The 22663-nt window shown below is 38.6% G+C and overlaps 1 protein-coding gene across 1 annotated transcript; it reads left to right on the top strand.

Annotated features, from left to right (window-relative positions):
* Nucleotides 1–3042: 3042 nt before the first annotated feature.
* On the top strand, nt 3043–19045 carry nfascb (neurofascin homolog (chicken) b). The gene is made up of 26 exons (XM_080899432.1): nt 3043–3163; nt 3999–4126; nt 4227–4332; nt 4436–4626; nt 4986–5108; nt 6203–6421; nt 7541–7652; nt 7811–7998; nt 8082–8213; nt 8310–8453; nt 9428–9539; nt 9629–9792; nt 9889–10036; nt 10192–10316; nt 10407–10508; nt 10636–10833; nt 13664–13734; nt 13831–14053; nt 14498–14613; nt 15375–15585; nt 15722–15844; nt 16086–16259; nt 16460–16591; nt 16839–16908; nt 17808–17843; nt 17981–19045. Exons 2-26 carry the CDS (start codon nt 4051–4053, stop codon nt 18210–18212), a joined length of 3528 nt encoding a protein of 1175 aa, XP_080755558.1. The 5' UTR covers nt 3043–3163; nt 3999–4050; the 3' UTR covers nt 18213–19045.
* The last annotated feature ends 3618 nt before the right edge of the window (nt 19046–22663 follow it).

Raw genomic sequence — 22663 nt, 5'->3', positions numbered from 1 at the left:
AGTCCTCCAATCACTTGACTACAACGGGTTAAATCCCCCCCATGTGCCTGGAAGCCGTGCCCCCGTGTCCACAAAAAGCTGACTTTGTTTCAGACAGAAACGCTTTGTCTAAGAGAGAGTGTGTATTCGTGCCAGCCAGTGTGAAGATACAAGGTCAATGACCCACCCCCCATCTACCATCTATCTCAAAATCAGAATCAGCACAGACAAAAGAAAAAATATCACCTCTTACAAAGCTTTAAATTATTTTTAATAGATGCTGGCTGGATGCCCCCAAAACCTAATCTGGTGCATGATATAGCAGTTCTGTTTTAACTTCCCACCCATCACAATGAAGATGACGTTATATTTATGTGTGGATTTCACAATGGATTTATTATAACAAGCTCTCAGGGCCTGTTCGCCAAGCGTGTGACCCAGGCTAAGGACAGCCATCCGAATCAGACTCCCTTGCCAGGCTCTGTCACCTTTTTTAACATAATGGAATAAAAGAATTGTACTATACTCAGATGTTGCTGGAGAGGTAAGGCACAGTGTGGACATGTTGCTGTGACAGAAGATCGGGAAAAGGTAGGGATCTGCTTTCAGCTGAACACGAAGTGGAAGAAGCAACCAAAGACCAAAAAAGACTTAAAGGTAGGACACTACACATTTACCAACTGTAATTAGGACTACAGTATATGTGGTGTTATAAAGAACATTAGAAAACTTTCGATTAGCATCAAGTGTCTTGTTGGGCCAATGAGTGTGTTATTCCTTGCATCTGTCTTTCAAGGAAGTCTTAATGATGTCATAGTGTGAACTGAGATGTGGGGCTGGTCGACAAATGCATCAGCAGATTTATGTGAGAGTGAGCACTATGTTGTGCAGTTCCTGCGCCTGACATTTAGAGAACTGATATGCATTAGCATCATTTTTGGAGCGGTGATGTTATAACATGAGGTGGATTCGGTGTTCATGCATGATGTCCCAGGAACAAATCCATATGACTCATGTAATCCTTTGGCTTTTCCTCTAACACCACTATCAGGTCCATCTTTTGAAATATCTATGGAAATGTGCCACAATTTTCTAGATTAATTGACACACAGAGATTTTGTAGATGGCCACTGACTTCTTCCCATGAAAGTGACATTTGTAGTTTAATTAGTAAAATTTATAACATCTATGCATACCCCCATGTACTTTGTATTCAGTGCAAAATGACAGCTAAGGTACAGTAGCTGATACCTTTTAAATATTAAAATATGTGTGCATAAGATGTTAAACATTTAGATCTCATGTATTTAAAATATGGTAACATGTGTAGTCATACAAATATAAAAAAATACAGATATTATATTGTATTTCATTCAACTGAGCACTTCTTCGTAATAAAGTGTATGCATTTTTTCCACATGGACATTTTTGGGGGAGAAATGTTGTTACAGTTTGCGCTCATCAAACTATAAAATGAGTATTCAGCTCAGTGAGGCAGTATTGTTTTGGCTGCACAGTGGTGATGATGTAATTTCGCACTGTGTCCTGCTCAACAGAAGTTTCTTTCCATCCTATTCTTCTGCTCTCTCTGATGCAGTGACGTCAAAGCGCAAACGATAGGTGCTCTGACTCTGAACAAGCATCTTGTGTGGTTGAACACTCCCTCTCACATGCCATCTGCTCTTACCCGAGCCCTGGGCACTCGTGCCAAAGGGGACCTACGAGCATAGAGACCTTTTTGTCGTCACCGAGCTGGCCTCGTCTGCCTCAGTGCCATGCAATCTGGTGCATGGCACTGATCACGGCTCACTGTCAGGCCTGCTTCAGTCCAATCTATGGGGGGAAAATGCTTATTCTGAGAGCCAAAGGGCTTAACACACCCCTTGTGCTTTTGTGTCCTATGTGAGCCAAGTCAAGATGTGTTTCTGATGTTAATGGAGGATTGTAATGGTTTCCATTGTAGATGCACTGATATTCTCTCTTCTCTGAATTCTTTTTATTCAGTAAAAAAAAGAAAGAAAAGAAATCTATTACCATGATAAAGCACTACTTAATCATAATATTTAGTTTTAAAGATTTGGAAATACAAATTTTGACTATACTTTTATTTTAATCCTTAGGTTGCAGTGCCACCTCATATTACCCCACCTCAACACCGAGCTATTGTTCTATCCAGTCGGTGCTGGTCTGTACATGCAGCATGTGAATGCCTGAAAGCCTACACAGGTCAGGACACTGTCAACAGCCGTGAGATGGCTTTTGTCTAACACAAATACAGCTTCTCCTGCATCTTTGGCACCTTCTAGAAAAGAAAACTGCTCTCCGCCTACCCCGTAGGATTTTCTCAGATGAATGGTAATGACCTTTTCCTGCTTTCCAATGAGTGTGAATGACTGAGTGTAGAAAACTCTCTTTCACAAAAAGTCAATCAAATCATAATTGGTATTTTGAAAAACAAAAAAACAAAAACAAAACATTAGTCTTGTTTCAATTGCCTTTGTCAGGATGTCATGTGATACGAGATGTGCCAGATGCAGTATTCATACACTGGAAACAGATATTGCTTTCATGCTCTGCTTCCCAGTTCTCTGCATTCAACAATAAAGCCCACATTTTGATGTCATCATAACCAGCAAGAATGCAAACTGTACAGAATCTGGGTTGTTCTCTGCTTTCATGTGGTCCAGCCTCATTTTTACTAAACAGATTTTGCTCACACCGGATCAAGCAAACATTTTTCAGCTGAAGAAAATACAGGTGCTGCCAAAATATGCTCAACCATGTGACAAGCCTCTCTTGATATACCGTAGTCATTTTTTAAAAGTTATTCTTTGAACTTCAATTTATTTATTGTGCAAAATTAGTTTTGTGACCACGTTGATGAAGTGTTCAGCATTATGACAGCCTGGTCAGAGCAGTGAAGTGGGTGAGGTGGAGGTGTTGTGTGGTGCTCATTCATTATTCATGAGATGGGTGGGCAGAGTGTAAGTGGCAGTGACGGACAGAAACTCAATTACTGATGTGTATGAACTCCTCTAGGGTTCTTGACCTGATATTTGAAGGGCTGGAGTATTAATTTCTACACTGCAAGAACAAGAATAATTTCCTGAAGTCATTGGATTATTGTTGCTGTGTGAAAGTAACAGAGATGGGGAGGAGAAAACCCTGATTTGGCACAAGTGAGGTAGGTTCGCATAACTTTTTTGTTTCGAAGTCCTGACACATTCCACAGTTCATTACATATTAATAGCAAACAGTTTTAAATATAGGCATCGAATGAATTGGTTTTTGTTCACACTGACAGATTAATTGTATTCGACCTTCAACATGAACTTAACCACAATTTATTCTTGTCAGGCATTCGGAGGATTCATTTACATATGTGGGAGGCAGTCACTTGTAGACAGCTTAATAACCACAGATTGTGTTGTTTGTGTAGTTTGCTCGCAGTTGTGAAAATATTCTGTTAGTAAATCTAACACAGCAGCAGCTTCTAAACAAGTGTTTCTAAGTACAAATACACATCACGTATACTGCAATTTTATGTCACTTCTTTTAGGTTTTCAATGGGAAATATTTTACTTACTACATCTACAAGATTTTTCCTTAAAAAGAAAACAGTTTAATGCTAATAGAGTTTTAATACTACATTGTTTTATAGTAAACCAGTTATTCCCACCCTATTATGCTTAGACTCAATTGTCACATGTTTCAGATATGTAATATCTGACTGTCAGATTATGCAGTATTTCACGCAAACAAGAAAAATACAAAACTGTGTAGCAAAAATTATGTTTGTCTTATTTCCATACTTTTTAAAAAATCTCATAACTGCACCTCAAGCGCCACTCATAATAACTACAATATACGGCTATCATTTGTCACAGGAAAATTTGAAAGTATATTTGCTTAGGTACAGTTTAGATTGTGAACTATGAGTAAAATGTTTTCTTCACTTTATAATTTGTTCAAGATGTAATGTCTTCTAGATGTCTTGTGTTACTTTTCGTTCAAACTAGGAGTAGAGAAATAGGTGACCACAATCAATTCTGGACTAAATGAAATATAAAGATGGGGACACTGGTCAAACCAGCGCTGCTGCTACTTTTATGGCAGAGTGTTGGGGCTTTGAACGTCCCTCTCGAAGGTAAGCGAATATCTTAAGACCATTGGCTAGTTGTAAATTTATGTCTATGAATTGTTTTTTCACATTACTTCTTAAACTGACTTTATTTCTCTGCCTGCAGTCAGACAACCCCCTACTATCATAAAGCAGTCAATGAAAGAGCACATTGTTGACCCCAAAGGGACCATGGTAATAGAGTGTGAAGCCAAAGGAAACCCTCATCCTATGTAAGACCTAAATAATCCACTGAACTGATTTTTTTTTTAAACTTAGATTGGCAAACCACTGATTTTTTTTTCCCGGCCTTTTTTCATTTGCTCATTTATGAAGTTTCTCATGGAGGCGTAATGGGAAGTATTTCAATGTGGCACGTGACTCTCAGGTGTCAATGCGCAGGCGCTCAGGGACTCTGGATATCTATGCCCGGAACAATCCAGAAAAGTATGAGGCAGAGTATCAATGCATTGCCTCCAACCAGTATGGATCTGCATACTCCCACAAGATCATACTACAATTATACAGTAAGTTTGTCTGAATCTAGCAGTGAAAAAGATATACAATGACTTCAGTGTATTGGTTAAAAATATCTGGGATGTATAAATAAATGACAACAAACTGTTTCCATCCCAAAAGGCTTTCATTGTTTAAAGAATAATTTGCTATGGTCTTTTCCATTTATTAAATTAAATTTAAACTTAAAATACAACTAGAAACACAGAAAACCAGAAGATCCAAGACCCAAAACAACAATATGTATATTAAATATTAGCAAGTATACCAGTAATTGGCATGGGGCCAAAACATCCAGCATCAGCCAGAATTTAATGAGCAGTGTCAAGCAAACTTTGCAGCTGAGAGGAGTTTGATTCTATTTGTGCAGGACCCCCTGTGTGGCCAAGAGAGATTGTGGAGCCTGTGGTGGTGAGTGCTGGCTTACCACTTGTCCTGTCCTGTGACCCTCCACCTGGCCCACTTAAACCTGAAACATACTGGATGTCCAGTTGTAAGTGTCTGATACCAAATGAAATGCTAGATCAAGTCTAGGGTCAAATGAGCAAAAACAGGAAGATTTTGATCATGTGGTATCTATGTTGGCCCTAAGAGGTCAAATGCACTGCAACCTAAGAAAACATCAGCAAAAAGAATAATGCTACAAAAGCACTTAAAACACAACAAAAGTGGAATAAAACATAATGAAAATAGAATAGAGGGAGATAATAGCATGATGTAACAGCTTCAGATTGCACTGATATGCACTGAGAAGAACTGCAGGATTGATCTATGTTGTGAGGGAAATGAAGATGCAAAGTTTTGTGTGTTCTAATCGCATGATTCATATAATACTGTAAATACATGCTTGCTATTATTTGTAACCAGTTCCATCTGTCACGGTGGGGTGTGCCGGTGTTTTAGAAACAGGACCCAAAAGCAGAAGCTGACAGAGGAATTGCAGGTTCTAACACAAAACGAGCCTTTATTTTGGCTGAAAAAACAGCAGCAAACAAGAAACTATTAGAAAAAAAAACTAAGAACACTATGAAAAAACTGTGAACAATATGACAGACTATGAAAACTGTGGAGAGAATAACAGACAACCTGACAATGAAACACAGAAAACAGAAGACTTAAATACACAGGAGCTGATCAGGGGAAGTGAGAACACATGGGGAAACAGCTGACTGAAATTAAGCATAATGACTCACAGGGACATGAAGCTAAACACAGTCACAAAAACACCGCAGACTCTTTCAGAATAAAACGGGAGACAGGGAAAAATACAATAATCCACGAAATAAAACTAAAATACACACACCACTGGGTCTCAGTACCATGACACCATCAGGCTACTGTCTCACCTAAATAACTTCTATTGTTTTATGAGCTTTTGTGGTGTTTTTCTACATCTGTTGTGTTGTATTGAGGCTTCCACCGTGACTTTTTTTCTACTTCTGTTGTATTTTGTGCACTTTTGATGCATTTGTCCATTTGATGGCATTTCCTTGGGTTGCGGTGCATTTTACTTTTCAGGGCCACCATTGGCATTACACTTCTAAAGCAATGTGAATAAGGAATTTTTAACTCTGTCCTTCATTTCAGGTTCATATGCGAGACCTTTCAACTGGCCCATTCAGACAGCTTTCCCCACCATGCAGCCTGTGCGGCAGGACCGCAGGGTTTCCATGGGAGTCAATGGAGATCTATATTTCTCTAATGTGTTGTTCAATGACTCTGTTGCTGATTACTGCTGTAATGCCCGATTCCCGTACAAAAATGTCATCCAGCAGAAGATGCCTGTAGTTGTGAAGGTGCTTACGAGTGAGTATAACTGTGTTCATAATTATTTCTAAATGTCCTACATCCTCAAGGCTTTTCAGTTTGGAGGTTCTGCACAATATCTAATCCTGAAATCAGCTGGAACCACTCTTCCAGTTTCCCTTTCACAGCACCTAATAGTCCTATTACATGGGTCTACTACTGGGACCCTTCTGGACTTTATCCTCCACATCTGCTCCTTTTAATATCTCAGCTCTTGGTACTTCTTAGTTCCATTGTGCTAATCCTTTAATGTGGCTGTTGGCTGGTATTAGTTTATCTATCAGAGCTGCTATCTTTGGGTTCTAGTCAACCACTAGTATTTCAGACTGGTTTGCCAGAAACTGTCTGGAAGCTGAACTTCTGTAGAACCTTACCCCTGTTTTTCTTAACCATCTTTAGAGGTGTCTCCCATCAGGACTGGAGATATTCAACTACATAATCATGATCACATGATACTGTATGCTGTCCAAGTTTGCATCGTACAGCCTGCTACTATGTGCTGGACATAGCATTTTTGCACTATCTGCAAACTGGATCCTGTATGGATCTGGTGCTTAGGCAGAGTCTCTGTGCTGTCCTTTAGACTGCCTGGTAGGATGTCAGCCACTTCTTCTGTCTGTTAGTAATACAGCCCATGGAGGGGGTGAGGTCTCCCACAATACTATTTTGCCCCGTGTCTTGTCATTTTGCTCTTATTCCAGATCACCTTTCTACCATTTGTCACTGTTTGAAGCCACTTTATAGGCACCCACCCAGCCCTTTACACATAACATGCAAATAGCACAGGTACATTTCAGACGTTGACCAAACATAGAGTACAGGCACAGCACATTAATAAATGCAGTAGACAAAAATTAATCAAATAACAAGTTGGGATGTTAGCATATGTTGTTTGAAACACAGGAAGATGCCACTAAATATAATCACTACCAGCACATGACAAATTAAAATCCTTTTCCTTTTGGAGCTAGTTTAGCTCACTGGTTGAGTAGGTGCCCGTGTGCCACAAGGCTGAAATGTTAATTATTAATCTTTTATACTTGCTGTTTTGGATGAGGAGTGTGATGACTCAATGTTTGAGGTATTTGACGGGGATTTTCTGGTTATTTTTCTCCAAAGCTCATGCAGTGGTTGAGGCTGCTCCCACCTGGCTGTCTCCTACAGGCTCATCAAGCTCAATATTGGTCCTGCAGGGGGAGGAGCTGCTCCTGGAGTGCATTGCTGCAGGAATGTGAGTCTTCAATAAGGATCACACACACAAAAAAATTTCTAATTTCAAGTTTATGCTACAAATGATTATACAACAGTTTATTTTGTGTTTAGTGTAAGTATTTTCACCTTGAATTCATGAAAGTTATCCTGTGTAAAGCCTTGTTTGTGATTATTAAGGCCAACTCCTCACATTACCTGGGCCAAGGATGGAGAGGACTTGCAAGTGGCATCTCGCATGAAAGTGAAGAACTTCAACAAAATGATTCAAATCCCAAAAGCATCTTTTGAAGATGCAGGTGAATACACCTGCACTGCTAAAAATAGGTTAGGCTACGCTGAGCACACAATAACTGTCAGGGTCAAAGGTGAGTTCTTCAGAAACATAGAGTATTTTATGTTTGGACTGATCATTATAATCCAAACTAATAACATATTTTCTGTTTGACAGCGACTCCTTTCTGGTTGGAAAAACCCACCAACCTGATTTTGGCACCAGAGGAAAATGGACGGTTGGTGTGTCGCGCTGATGGGGCTCCTCGTCCCACAATCAGCTGGTTCATTAACGGAGAACCGATTGAAAGTATGTTTTAGGAGATCTTGTCTAAAAGGCATAAAAATGAATAAAAAAATATTGTGCCTAACTTTTATTTTTCCTTTTTGGTGGGGTTTTTTTCAGCTGCTACACCACTGCCTAACAGACAGGTTTCAGGAGAAACGCTAATCTTCCGCAGTGTAACAACTGAAAACACTGCTGTCTACCAATGCAATGCTTCAAATCAGTACGGCTACTTACTGGCCAATGCATTTATTAATGTGCTACGTAAGTTACCAGCCACTGTCATTCATAACATTAATTAAAACAGAGTTATTTTTTAAAGAAAACGAATGTGTACACTTATGTCTGCATTTTTATTTTGTTAAATATGAACAAAATTATAGCAGAAGTGCTGCTACATATCTGGCCAGAAAGACCAGTACCAGTGTGTTAATTTGATAGTTCAATAAAAGGCTTCATTTGGTTAAGAGTGAGAAAAAAAAATGAGTTCACGTTTGCAATTTTGTCTCGTTATACAATATTTTAAAAAACAAACAAAATGCTAGATTTTTGCAAATATTTATGGGTGTTTTCTTGTTTTTTTTCTGTGCTACTTGAACACTAAAGTGGCCCTCCAATGAGATGACAGTGCCAGCAGTGGCCCACAGCTCATTTAAGTTTGAGACCCCTGCTTTACACCGATTTATAATTACTCATTTGAAAAGTTACTCTTTAGGAGAGTGAAACTGTTTGTTAGCATTTTTTTTTAACTTTCTTTACTCAAAACTACATTTGAAAATGTAATAGGTCAATTTATTAAGCACAATAGGCAGTCACAGTTCCATATTTTATATAGTAAATATTACATTTAAATAATAATCCTTTAATTTCGCTGCCGATTGTTTTGACGTAACATTGAGTTTTTATGTGTATCAGGTTTAAAGATTTGCAGTTCAGTATAGGCTTAGGATAATAAAGAGTAATAAAATCAACCATGCACATCTATCAACAATGGCAAAATACTTAACAAATTATGTAGTTCAGTTCTTACAGATGAGGGTTTAATTAAATAATCACATTTTGGACCGGTCATTCCCTATCTGAGGTAGAAATAACACGTTTTTCTACCGCTCGTGTCCTTGCCATGATGCATTGTTTAGGCCAAATTTGCTTTTTTTTATATCATGGGAGAGTATACTGGGTGCATATTGAAGTCAAATAATCACTGATGATGCTGCAGTTGCTCCCTTTTCCCATAGATGCAACGCCACGAATCCTTGGGGCAAGAAATGAATTCATCAAAGTGACTGAGGGTAGTCGTACCTTTTTAGATTGCCAGTACTTTGGTTCTCCAGTGCCTGAGTTGAGATGGTAAGATGGCGTGTGACACTGTTATGATTTATAAATCCACTCACAGTAAGTGTGTGTCTTAACATATGTCCATGCTTCTTCTTACACAGGTCCAAATATGGGCAAGGAAATCTTGAAGGAAATCGTTTTAAAACCCACAGCAATGGGACTCTGGAGATTAAACATATCAAGATAGAAGACCAAGGAACTTACGTGTGTGTAGTCAGCAACATTGCAGGGAGAGATGAGGATCAAGTCAGAGTAGAGGTCAAAGGTGAAGAGTCATTAAAATAAAAAATAATTGAATTGGCAATAAAATTTGACATAATTTTTTTTTCATTGTACATTATTGTATTTATTTTGTTTGCAGAACCCATATTAATTGTCACAAGACCACAGAGTATGAAAGTCATGCGTGCAAGTGATGTCCGCCTGGAGTGTGGTGTAACAGCAGATGTCACGACTCCTATCACAACCACTTGGCTGAAAAACAAAAAGCATCTCACTCTTGGTTGGAGGTAGGATTATTGTGTATTATTTACTGTTAATTAAAGTACATTTATGCATATATGAGTACATATATGAGGCCCGTTTGTGCAACTAAGTTCATATTATTAGTTTCAGTGTAATCAAATGAGCTTCTAGGTCTCACCAATTTTATTCAATTTCTCAGAATCTCAATGGATGAATCAAATCTAGTGATTACTAATGTAAACACAGGCGATGAGGGAAATTATACATGTGTCATCAAGAGTGAGCTTGAACAGAAATCTGCCTCAGCACACCTAATGGTGATGGGTATGAAACACTGAAACCAAAGATATTTTATCAACCATATGACATGCTGAAATGTCTTTTTAATTATTTCTGTATTTAATTTATTTATAGACCGTCCAAATCCTCCCACTAACTTGGAGTTATCTGATCCATATGAACGTACTGTAAGACTGAGCTGGGTTCCTGGAGATAGCAACCACAGCCCCATAACAGGTAAAAGATGAAAACTCAAAAAATTACAAAAGTAAATACTTTTTTAAACATTATTACCATTTTTGAGGACTCTTTTGCTGTATTGACTAGCATTTTGGTTGTTTTTGCATTCTTTGTTCTCTCGCAGAGTTCTTAGTGCAGTATGACGACGATGATTGGTTGCCTGGAAAGTGGAGAAATCTTTCAACGTACCCAGGGAACCTCAACTCTGTCATTTTGCATCTCATACCTTTTACGTACTATGAGTTCAGAGTCATCGCTATTAACGAAATTGGAGCTAGTCGCCCTAGTCGTCCATCTAAGCGTTTTCAGACCAGCGGTGCACGTGGGTGTCATATGTTTTTGTTTGGGACAATAAATACTCAGAGTAAAGACTGGGATATATGACAATGTTGTGCAAAAGTTTTGAAGTACCTCTTATTTCTTTATATTTTGCTAGGAAAATTGTAAATGTGTGGAAATACAGTATATGAGGCAAAAACAAAGTTTTTATAAGTCTAATGAGCTTCAAAGTTAGTATTTGGTATGACCACCTTTATTATTTAACAAAGCCTGAACTCTCTTAGGCAAGCTTTAATGTAATTTCTATAGGAAATCTTCTAGAATAGTTCTCTTTTTGGATATTTGCAGTTTTTTATTTTTCTGTCAAGAAGATCCCTACAAGCTTCAATAATGTAGCTTTCCAGGCTCTGGGGAGGCCAATCCATGGTTGAAGTGTTCCATTGTGTGTTTTACTATCCAGGTATGCTTTTAGTGCACTGGTTGTGTGTTTGAGATCATTGGCGTTGCTGAATAATGAAGCCATTGCCAATCAAATGCTTTCCAGATTATACGGTAGCTCATCTGTCATTACATTTATGCTATCATAATTCCATCAATCATGACAAGATCTCCAACACTGCTGACTGAAATGCAGGACCAAACCATGACAGAGTCTCCACCATGTTTTACAGATTTGAATCATTACTCCACAAATCGCTACCTTATCGTGGTGGAGGGGTTTGTGTCCCAGGGATCCCAGGGGCTATGTTGTCTGGGGGCTTTTGCCCCCTAGTAGGGTCTCCCATGGCAAATTGGTCCTGGGTGAGGGACCAGACAAAAAGCAATTCAGAAGATCCCTATGAAAAGACCATCGAGGGAACAGTTCACCCTGCCCGGGATAGGGTCACAGGGGCCCCGCCCTTTAGCCAGGCCCGGGGAGGGTGCCCGAGGGCAAGCATCTGGCCTGGCCGGGCCCCATGGACTAAGGCCCGGCCAGGCACAGCCCAAAAAAGGGACATGGGCCCATCTTCCTGCAGGCCCACCACCCGCAGGAGCCACCGTAGGAGTCGGGTGCAATGTGAGCCGGGCAGGAGCCAGGAGCGGAGGTCCTGGCTACCAAGACTGGCAATTGGGACATGGAATGTCACCTCTCTGGTGGGGAAGGAGCCTGAGATAGTGTGTGACCTCACCTCAACGCATGGTCTGGGCTCTGGAACCAGCCTCCTGGAGAGGGGCTGGACTCTGTCTCAGTCTGGAGTTGCCCCTGGTGAGAGGCGGCGGGCTGGGGTGGGTATCGTGGTATCCCTTGGGCTTGGTATATTGGGGTTTCTCCCCAGTGGATGAGAGGGTTCGTTCCCTTCGCCTTCGGGTCAGGGAATGGGTCTTGACCGCCGTCGGCACTTATGCGCCGAGCAGCAGTTCAGAGTACCCAGCCTTCTTGGAGTCCCTGGGTGTGGCACTGGAGGGTGCTCCTCCTGGGGACTCCGTTGTCCTACTGGGAGACTTCAATGCTCACGTGGGCAATGACAGTGAGACTTGGAAGGGCGTGATTGGGAGGAACAGCCTCCTGGATCTGAACCCGAGCGGTGTTTTGTTATTGGACTTCTATGCAAACCACAGTTTGGCCATAATGAACACCATGTTCGAACATAAGAGTGTCCATCAGTGCACGTGGCACCAGGACACTCTAGGCCACAGGTCGATGATCGATTTTGTAATCGTATCGCCAGACCTGAGGACATGTGTTTTGGACACTCGGGTAAAGGGAGGGGCTGAGCTGTCAACTGATCACCACCTGGTGGTGAGTTGGATCAGGTGGCGAGGGAGGACGCTGGACAGACCTGGCGTGCCTAAACATACAGTGAGGGTGTGCTGGGAACGTCTAGCAGAGGCCCCAGTCCACGAGATCTTCAATTCACACCTCCGGCAGAGCTTCAACAGCATTCCGACGGAGACTGAGGACATTGAGTCCGAATGGACCATGTTCAGCACCTCCATTGCCGAAGCCGCTGCACTGATCCACGGCGTCAAGGTACTTGGTGCCTGTTGTGGTGGTAATCCCCGAACCAAACGGTGGACCCCAGAGGTGAGGGGAGCCACCAAGCTGAAGAAGGAGTCCTATCGTGCTTGGTTAGCCTGTGGGACTCAACCAGTCTACATGTGTTTTGTGGACTTGGAGAAGGCATTCAACCGTGTCCCACGGGCTTGCTCCAGGAGTATGGGGTGTCTGGCCCATTGCTACGGGCCATTCAATCCTTATACAACCATTGCAAGAGCTTGGTCCGCATAGCCGGCAATATTCAGACTCGTTCCTAGTGGGTGAAGGGTTCGCCAGGCCTGCCATTTGTCACCAATTCTGTTCATAATTTTTATCGACAGATTTTCTAGATGTAGCAAAGTGGCGGAAGGCTTTCACTTGGGTGGCCTCAGGATCTCCTCTCTGCTTTTTGCAGATGATGTGGTTCTGTTGGCTTCATCGGGTGATGGCCTCCAGCTTGCCTTGGAACGGTTCGCAGCACCTCCAAATCTGAGGCCATGGTCCTCAGCCGGAAAAGGGTGGAGTGCCCACTCCGGGTCAGGGACGAGTTCCTGCCCCAAGTGGAGGAGTTTATGTATCTCAGGGTCTTGTTCTCGAGTGATAAAAAAAGATTTGTTACTTTTGCAGTTATTTTTCCTTTTGAGTAAATAAATGACAAGTAATAAGTTAATCACTAAAAGTCCCAGAAATAAGCTTTTAGATGTTTTGCAAAACCAGGCACCTCCCAACTCCCAACTTCTGATCTTTATGCTAAGCTAGGTTCCATTAGCTAGCTAGCTTATGTTTCAACTGTAGTAAATGTATCTCTCTGAATCACAAACAGTTTTTCAAAATTGTGTTCATTTTTTTTGCACAGCTCCAGATATAATCCCAAAGAATTTAAAAGGCGTTGGTACATGGAGAAATAACATGGAAATCAGCTGGGAGGTAATCAGAATTTACATAATCCTTTTATTTATCACTAATATCTTCACATATCTTCGCACAATAAAGCTTTCTAATTTTATAAAAACATGCTTTTAGCCTCTAACCTACAGAGAGTGGAATGGACCCCATCTAAAGTATCTGGTCTGGTGGAGAAGGAGAGATTCTCGAGAGGAGTGGAAGAATGCAACCACTAAGTGGCTAAAATATTACATCTATGATGCGGATACCTTTACTCCTTATGAGATCAAAGTCCAGGCAGTGAATGACTTTGGGCTGGGACCAGAGTCTTCTGTTGTCATTGGTTATTCTGGTGAAGGCCGTACGTACCTACATTTCTTTTATCATAACATAGTAAGGAGTAGGAATTTTGGAAGGAAATCAATACATGTTGGTGAACTTCATTGTACTTCGGTAGATTCTCTGCTTCACTACATTAGAGATTACAAACTGTTCTATAGATAGACTTTCTTTAATTTGGTATAAAGCACCATCTAAAGCCAGACTGTTCCCCTGATTAATTTTTTGCATTTAGTTTTTTGTCAGACTGGCTGTCAGCTGATATTCAATTTACAATAATGGTGGGTGTTCAGTATTAACATGGGCAGAATCTCAAATAATGAGGTCAGTTTACATCCAAGTATTCCTGGTGAGACAAAAGCAGGGAATCATGAATAATTTCGGAGGAAAACGGTTTTTGTCATTACATGTTTTATGCTCACTGATAGCAAAGACGAAATTCAGTGCCATCTCTGTTTTCCCCAAGGCCCAACAACAGCACCCCTGAACCTGAGAGTGTCCGACATCGAGAGCACTCAGGTGACTCTACACTGGGATCCAGTGACAAGTGACACAATTATGGGAGAACTGAAAGAATACAAGGTGAATTCAGCATTTGATAATGGACAGTAAATTTGCACTACATTTTTATTTATTGACATTCAAAACTAAGGGCATTTAATCATTTTAATTTAATGAAATGCAGCTGGTGATGAACGCAATCAAAAGACTAAAATATGCCAGGTTTCATTTGATATAATGGTGTCTAAAACATTAATACCAGCTGAGAAAGAAGTCTCAGAGTGTGCTCTGTGTGAAAAGTTATATACTATACATCTAAAAGAATCAAATGCAAAACAGTTTTTAAGCTAACCCAGTTAACCCATTCTGCATTTTCCATAATTGCCATTCAGTTAAATTACATTTTGAGCTGTTGCTTTATCATTTGATTTCTAAAATTTCATTTTTCACTGTATTATCAGTACACCGGGAGAGCAGCTTGCAGCAACCACATTATATATTAAATAGTGGGCCTGACCATCCAGTAATTAATCAGTTACACTATACATTAGATATTACTGAAATTCTGAATAATAATATAATTTTTTATGTATGAACTTATCTATCTTTTCGGCTAATTTCAAGGAAAAAAAAACCTTTACCCTCATGTAAAAGAAACTCTGGCTTAATTGGTCTGTCATTGTTTTATCTGCTTTTGCCATCTTAAGAGGAAATCAAGCTTAGGTTGATAAAATCATACAGTAGAAAGATTACTGAGTTTCATGTTGCTATGTAACGTGAATACTCGATTGCTTGTTTGGAGAGCAGAAGATCTAAAATGTGTGTTGTCTCTCGTCTCTCAGGTCTACTACTGGAGGGACAGCAGCCAGCTGAGGTGGCATTGGGTTGACAGAGGGATGAAGTCCAAAGAATTTCCTATCAATGGCCCAGACCCCTCTGGGGTCCTTGATGAGCTTATTCCCTACAGCAACTACAAAATGTACATAGTTGTGGCAAACAGTCGATACGAAGGGCCGCAAAGTAATAACATACATTTCTCAACACCTGAAGGAGGTAAAAGTGTTACCACTTTGTCAACAAAACAATAATTTTAGAGATTAGCCTCTATCAATCACAAGCAATTCACAAATTAATGTGTTTTTCCTCCCCCTGGTATGTTTATCATCTGCTGCTGTGTTCTCTCCTGTAGTACCATCTGCTCCTAGATCCTTCAGGATCCAACAGCGACATCTGGACAGTATTTATGTTGACTGGGGCCTGCCAGCAGAGCCCAATGGCATAATTACTGGGTATTCCCTCAAGTACCAGACAGGTATGAGCTGAAAACACTCTGAAAGAACAGGAATCTGATTATTCTAGTAAAGCTGGCAAAGGTCCTCATCTATGTAACTCAACAGTGCTCTTAAATAAGCACTTAAAAAGATCAGAATATGACTAAAGCACGTTCTTATGAACACTTGCATAGTCACTCTCTGAGTAGGGGAGGTAGTTAATAGCTCAGCACCAGTATCAACAGTTCTCCCTATAAAAGGAAATGCCCACTCTCTCCACAGTGAACGCCACCAGGGGAGAGGAGCTGCGAGTTGAAGAGCTTCCTCCTAATGTGACAAGCTTCTCAATCCGCCGATATGACCGATACACTCGATACAGATTTTCTGTGGCAGCACGAACTCGCCTAGGGATAGGCGAATGGCATACAGAGGAATCACCCCACTACACTACAGAGAGTAATTAAGTCCTTTCTTCAGCTAAAACTGCTTAAAGCTGCTCCATTGTCACAAGGGGTCACAGCAAGTAGCTCAGCACATGCCCAGCAAATGTGTAAATCACAACACTTTAGAGCCACCTACTCAGACAAATAAAATAAACACTAAATGACTATGTTCACGTTGGTTTACTTAATGATGTGTGCCCTTGCATGTCTCAGTTTATGCTCAGGATCAGGTGGATATCACCACTCAGGGCTGGTTCATTGGGATAATGTGCGCTGTGGCTCTCATCGTGCTAATCCTTCTCATCGTCTGTTTCATCAAGCGGAGCAGAGGAGGAAAATACCCAGGTAGGGTGGTGATGCCTAACTGTAGCTGTAGAAAAATTTTAAGGCCTTACATTTTGTAGTGTTGGTTGAATAGAATTTTAAAACATCTTGGGTGTTGTCATTTGGGATGTTTTACCAAATTTTAATACAGTATAAAACAAACAATTAATTTATTTTTTAAAAAGAAATACAAACTATCAAAAAAATTGTTAGTTATAGTCATATTCAGGCTCCATGGTGTTAATAAAGCTCATTGGTACTATTTCAGTACGGGATAAAAAGGACATTTCACTGGAGCAGGTGGATGACAAAGATCAGGAGGGATCATTTGATTATCGGTAAGTTTTACCTTCTCTGGAAAATGAATGAATTTTTAAATTCAGACACTAACAAAAACTTTTACTGCTTCTCCCTGAGGGAAGTTGTGATTTAACAACACCTCAAATCAGTAAATAATATTATCTTACCAAACTGCTTTACAAAGTATTCAATGTTTGCAATGTTTCTTAAGTCATGTAATTTATTTTGTAATTGCACAGTAATAATACTCGACAAGGAAGATGTGTATTATGTTTGTTATTGTTATACTGTAACACTGCACCACACTATCACTGTTGAAAACTATAACTAAAATTAAAACTTTGAAACCCTGAAAAATTAGATAAAAACAGCCTATTTGTTTACCTATTATCCATTTGCTCCTGTGCATTTTTCTCTTGGTTTCATAAATTAAAGCTGCCCAGTGGAACTGCTGTTCCCGTGTCCTTCATCATAAACACGTTACACTTAACATTTTATTTTGCTAGCACATTGCACCCTCCTTCTGCATGTATGTGATCAGTGGAACAGCAGGGAACTAAATACTTATATACCATTATTTCTTTATAACTTTAATGTTGATTTACAACTCCATTGGGTATCTTTAATTTTGATTAGATTTTAGCATCACAATGCACAGGTTCAAATCTTATTTTCATTTGATTTATAATAACTCTTTGATCATAATTACATTAATCTGTGTTTTTCTTTTTTTTACTCTGCCTTTTCTATCTAAACCCTTCCCCTCCAAAACCTCAATCCTTTTCTTTTTCAAAGATCCCTTGAAAGGTATGAAAAAAAAACAAATATTGACACTTTGATATTATACCTGTGCGATCCTGGAAAGATGCAAAAACTGTATTTGTACTTGCAATATGTAGTCAGTCCTCTGACACACTGAATTCTTTTCATATTTTAGAATAGCACGTGTGTCCACTCTCCCCTACCCTCGCAGGTATGATCATTTAGTACTGCAAATTCTTTACAACTACTTTATAATAAGATTGAATCATTTTATTTTTTTATCTTTTCCATAATATCTTGAGTTTTTATTTATTTTTTAATCATTCATTCCTTCATTGTTTTTTGTAGAGAAGAGGAACGAGGGCTTCAAAGAGGTCAGCCATCTATTGAGGCAATGATGAAGCGATCAGACAGCGATGACAGTCTGGTGGAATATGGAGAAGGGGGCGAGATACCATTCAATGAAGATGGCTCATTCATTGGCCAGTACACAGGAACCAGGAGAGACGTCAGGGAGTTGGACTTTGGTGGAAGTCTGGAGCTGCACTCACCAATAAATACCATCTACTCCCTGGCTTAACACTCAGATGTCAGACTGTGCTTCTGAAATACACAGAGCTATTTGTCATGTGGTTTCACTATCCCTGCATCCTCCACCTTCAATTTAGAACCTGGAGGAACTTTTATTTGTCAGCAGGACACAGCTTGAGAGTAAAGTGCTGTTTAAGCCCTCCCTATCCTTGCAGACAGCACAACTTTCAGGCATTTATGGAATAAAATGTAGAAAAGTTGGAATAATTTTTCTATAGAGATGTGATTTTCTTTTTAAACAAAGCTTTTATCTCTTTTGTAAAATACAAATATACATTGTTCAGTTATCCTATTAGGAAAGAGACACTTGCTGCGGATCACAGGAGATGGAAGTGGAACAGTTTATCATGTTGATAAAAATGGGTTACAAGGACTGATCTAGATTGGTTCTATCATTTTTTTTTTCCTGCTAATTTCAAGAAATCTATTATTTTTGAATACTTGCAGTTTCATAGAAGGGAAGTATCCTACTTTCACCTGAAGGGGAACCATCTATCAATTCAATTTTTTTCTGCTTATCCAATTCACAGTCGCCAAGGGGGCTAAAGCCTATTCCAGCTGTCCTAGGGTGACAGGTGGGCTATACTCTGAACAGGTGCCCAATCTGTCACAAGGCTAAAATGCAGGACAGACAACTAGTCACATTCATACCTATGGGCAATTTAGATAATAAAATATCCTAACCTCATGCCTGTCTTAGGACTATGGGAGGAAGCCAGACTACCCAGAGATAACCCACACAGACATGGAGGTTATCGTGTCCGCAACTGTGCCACAAAAAGGGAACTACAAATAAAGGAAAATAAAATCTCTCCATGGACTAACAATTCATTTGTCAGTTTCAAATCTGATTCTGTATGAAACAAGATGTCAAACCATTTGAGGAATCAATTGTGAGCCATAAATCAACTATAAAATCAGAGGTCACACATGAACCGGTCTCCTAATTTCACTCACAGTAAAAATGATTAATATTTATGTAACAGCAGGTTTTTTTGTTTTTTTTTTTTACTACTAATGCCACCTCTGTATTAAGACTGTTATATCTGATTTTAAATAAAGTGAAAGTATTTCTAGGATGTTTCATATGACTAAATATTGAAACCAGCTTCTGTATCTTGGAATTTTAAAGGGATACCCAAAACTTTATTTTATTATCATTCTTAGAGTTAGCTTTTAACATCAATTTAGGGTTAACCACTGTAACACATGACCACAAAATAATGTTCAGTCATGTTATTGCAGAGTGGAAAGAACATGAGTAACGCACACATGTCCAGATGTTACAGTCACATGAGATAAGTATATATATATATATATATATATATATATATATATATATACTTATCTCATAGTGTAATCTATCATTCTAATTGTCCACAAGGATGTTTCACAAGTGGAAAACATTCATGACAGTTGGTGGTCTTCCCAGTCAGCTTAAACTTTGTCAAAATTGGGTCATGCAACAGGGCAATGACCTCAAGCACACCATGAAATTTACAACAGAATGACTGAAAAACAACAGAATGAACGTGTTGCAATGGTCCAAAGTCCAGCCTCCAGCTTAATCCAAATGCTATGACAAACAGGAAAGTGAACTGAACTTAAGCAACACTAAAAAAAAGAGTGGGTTAAAATTCCACTACAATGATGTGAGAGGCTGCATGACTGAAAGTCATACAGAAAAACATTAATATGTTATTGCTCCTAAAGGTGAATCTAGAATCTAATTAATCTTTCATACACTGCTTCTGCATTTTGGCTTGATTTTTGTTAAATAAATATTGACTTCATATATTATATCATGTGTTCTTGTTCACTTGAGGTCGTTTTAAGGCTCAATGATGGTGTTAAAATTACAAAAAATCGAATTGAAAGAGACTGTTAATTACAAATTGCACTAAAAAGATAAAAACACTTTAATTCCCCTGAACCTTGGACAATTCACTACGATGTGGCAGGTTCACTGTAATCCATCATTACACCATTGGGGATTAACTTAAAGACAAAACGATATGTTATCTAAAATCTTTCTGGTTTATCTGCTATAGCTCTGAGTTATCTTTGTCATGCCCCTCCAATCAAGCATACCTAGGGGTTAGCTGGTAATGTTAAAGGGTTCAAGACTATGAGAGAGCTGAAAGAAAAACAATGTTAAATGAACTTCAAATTATCAAAGATGTTAGATTTGGATCAGAAGGTTCCAAAACTAGATAAAAATTAATCCTTTGGAGATTTTTAATCATGTATCATATAATAACATTCACTGAGCTTATCAATTTACTTTAAGTTTTTTATTTAGAAAAATATATGTTGAGATTAAAGAAAAATAATAAGCTGTTTTTTTGTTTTTCTTTTGTTTTTCTGTGAGAGGAAAAACATCTAATAATATCCTGAAACTGTCTTTCTTGTTGTTCTTATCCTTCTGAAAATGTTCATCTTTAAGCTTGGGACTGATAAATGCCAACAACTGAACAACAACTGAACAACTACAACAATGATCCAAATCATTAATTAAACCTCTATTATCAATTATTTTATCAATTACATCTCATTTATAAAGGTGATTACGTGTTTATCATATAAAAATTACAGAAAAATGATCATCTTTGGGTTTCGGACTGATTATTTGTAATTGCAAATAAACACCAACAAACTATTTTTTATCGACCAAATGATCCAAATTATTAAATAAACCATCAATTATTTGATCAATTACTTCATAAAATAATCTCATCATTAATAATCTCATTGTTTACAAAAGTGATACAAAGCTGCAGCGCTAATTTATTTGAGGCATAACACGAAGCAACAGTGTGTAACTAAACGAAAGACCACTTTGAAGTTTGTTGTTAGCTGTTTATCAAGACATTTCTATGGAAACCAGTATGATCATGATGTTCTGTAAAATACGATGCATCGGCTCACAATGTTATCAGGTCCTCTTATCAGCAGGAAATGATCTGAGGTGATTTCACTGTAGCAGGTTGAAGAAATTTGGAGTCAGATTTATCAGGTAATAAAAGCTATAAGCAGTCATCTTATGACTGATGCATTTATTACATTTTGTTGGCACACAGCCTTTGTCCCTGCCCTATCGGAACTATAAAAAGGACTCCCTAGAATATTTGTGTCAAACTACCTGTGAAAAGTTCATCATCAGCGCAAGAAGGTTTTCGTGACTTTAATATGCGTAGCAGCAGTTCACAGAAGAATTAGCTGTAGAACGCAGAGTTAGTTTGATTCTGTCAAAATCAGTCTTACAGTGATTCATGAAATTTTGAATAATTATCGTAAATAACTATTTGTTGGTGTTGCAGATCACATGTTGCAGATAGAAAAAGGATCAACTGATTCAACATGGCTCAAGTAACAATCTTGGCTGGTAAATAAATCATCATTATTTCAGTTACTAATTGATTCAAAAGTGTAAAATTCTGCAAAATAATAACTAATATATTTGTTTTTCCAGGTTTGTCCCTTTTGATTTGTCTTCAAGTTGGTATGTATTGATCATCTATATGTATTACTGACACGTGTTTCTGAATTACATGACTTAAAATGAGAAAAAAAAATTCTCCTCTTTGCAAAAGTGTCTTCAACCAAACTGGCATGCTACTTCACCAACTGGTCCCAATACAGACCGGGTGCTGGGAGATACATTCCTGAAAATGTAGACCCCAACCTGTGCACACACCTGATCTACGCCTTCTCTGTAATCAGCCCCTCAAATGAGATAACAATGTACGAGTGGAATGATGATGTTCTTTACAGATCCTTCAATGCCCTCAAGAACAGGTGCGTGGTTGAAATATTACTTTAACCGTGGCTTTGTTCTCAATCATTAATAACAAAAGTGTGCAAGGTTCAGCAGCTGTTCTGGCATGAACGGTGAAGTGGTATTCAAATAATTTTTAACCCTAAGCACTTAATTATTGACAGATTTGTTTTAATTTTACTAGTGCAGCCAAAATAAAGAGGAAAGAGGAAAGAGTTACATGCAAAAATCTCAAAATAAAACAGATTTAACAAGACAGTGGTCTTTAAATGAACACAGAACCTATCATTTATATATATATATATATATATATATATATATATATATATATATATATATATATATATATATATATATATATATATATATATATATATATAAAAGTTTAGGAAATTTTGGAGAAAAAAACCTTTTCTTAACTAGAGATGATGACACTGATGAATATTATGTAAATATTATGTAAAATTATTATGTAAAATTGCCCCTTGGGGATAAATAAAGTCTTTCTGATTCTGATTCTGATAATGTTCCACGAGTGTGCCACTGTTTTTATTGCATTCTTATCATGATTCTGATATCCTAAAAATCTTTATACGTATTAAGTGTTCTTATAGAAACTTATATTAGTTTCTGTTATATATTTGTATTTATACCAGGATAAG

The sequence above is a fragment of the Rhamphochromis sp. 'chilingali' genome, assembly GCF_963969265.1.
Source record: "Rhamphochromis sp. 'chilingali' genome assembly, chromosome: 12".
In the NCBI taxonomy this organism is placed as follows: Eukaryota; Metazoa; Chordata; class Actinopteri; order Cichliformes; family Cichlidae; genus Rhamphochromis; species Rhamphochromis sp. 'chilingali'.
Note: the sequence above shows the minus strand (reverse complement) of the source record. Positions and strands in the feature narration are given on the sequence as shown.

Coding starts and splice junctions, on each gene's coding strand:
- nfascb (XM_080899432.1), top strand. CDS start 4,051: ATGGGGACACTGGTCAAACCAGCGCTGCTGCTACTTTTATGGCAGAGT. Junction 5,109..6,202: donor AACATACTGGATGTCCAGTT/GTAAGTGTCTGA, acceptor CCTTCATTTCAG/GTTCATATGCGAGACCTTTC. Junction 10,834..13,663: donor TTTTCAGACCAGCGGTGCAC/GTGGGTGTCATA, acceptor TTTTTTGCACAG/CTCCAGATATAATCCCAAAG.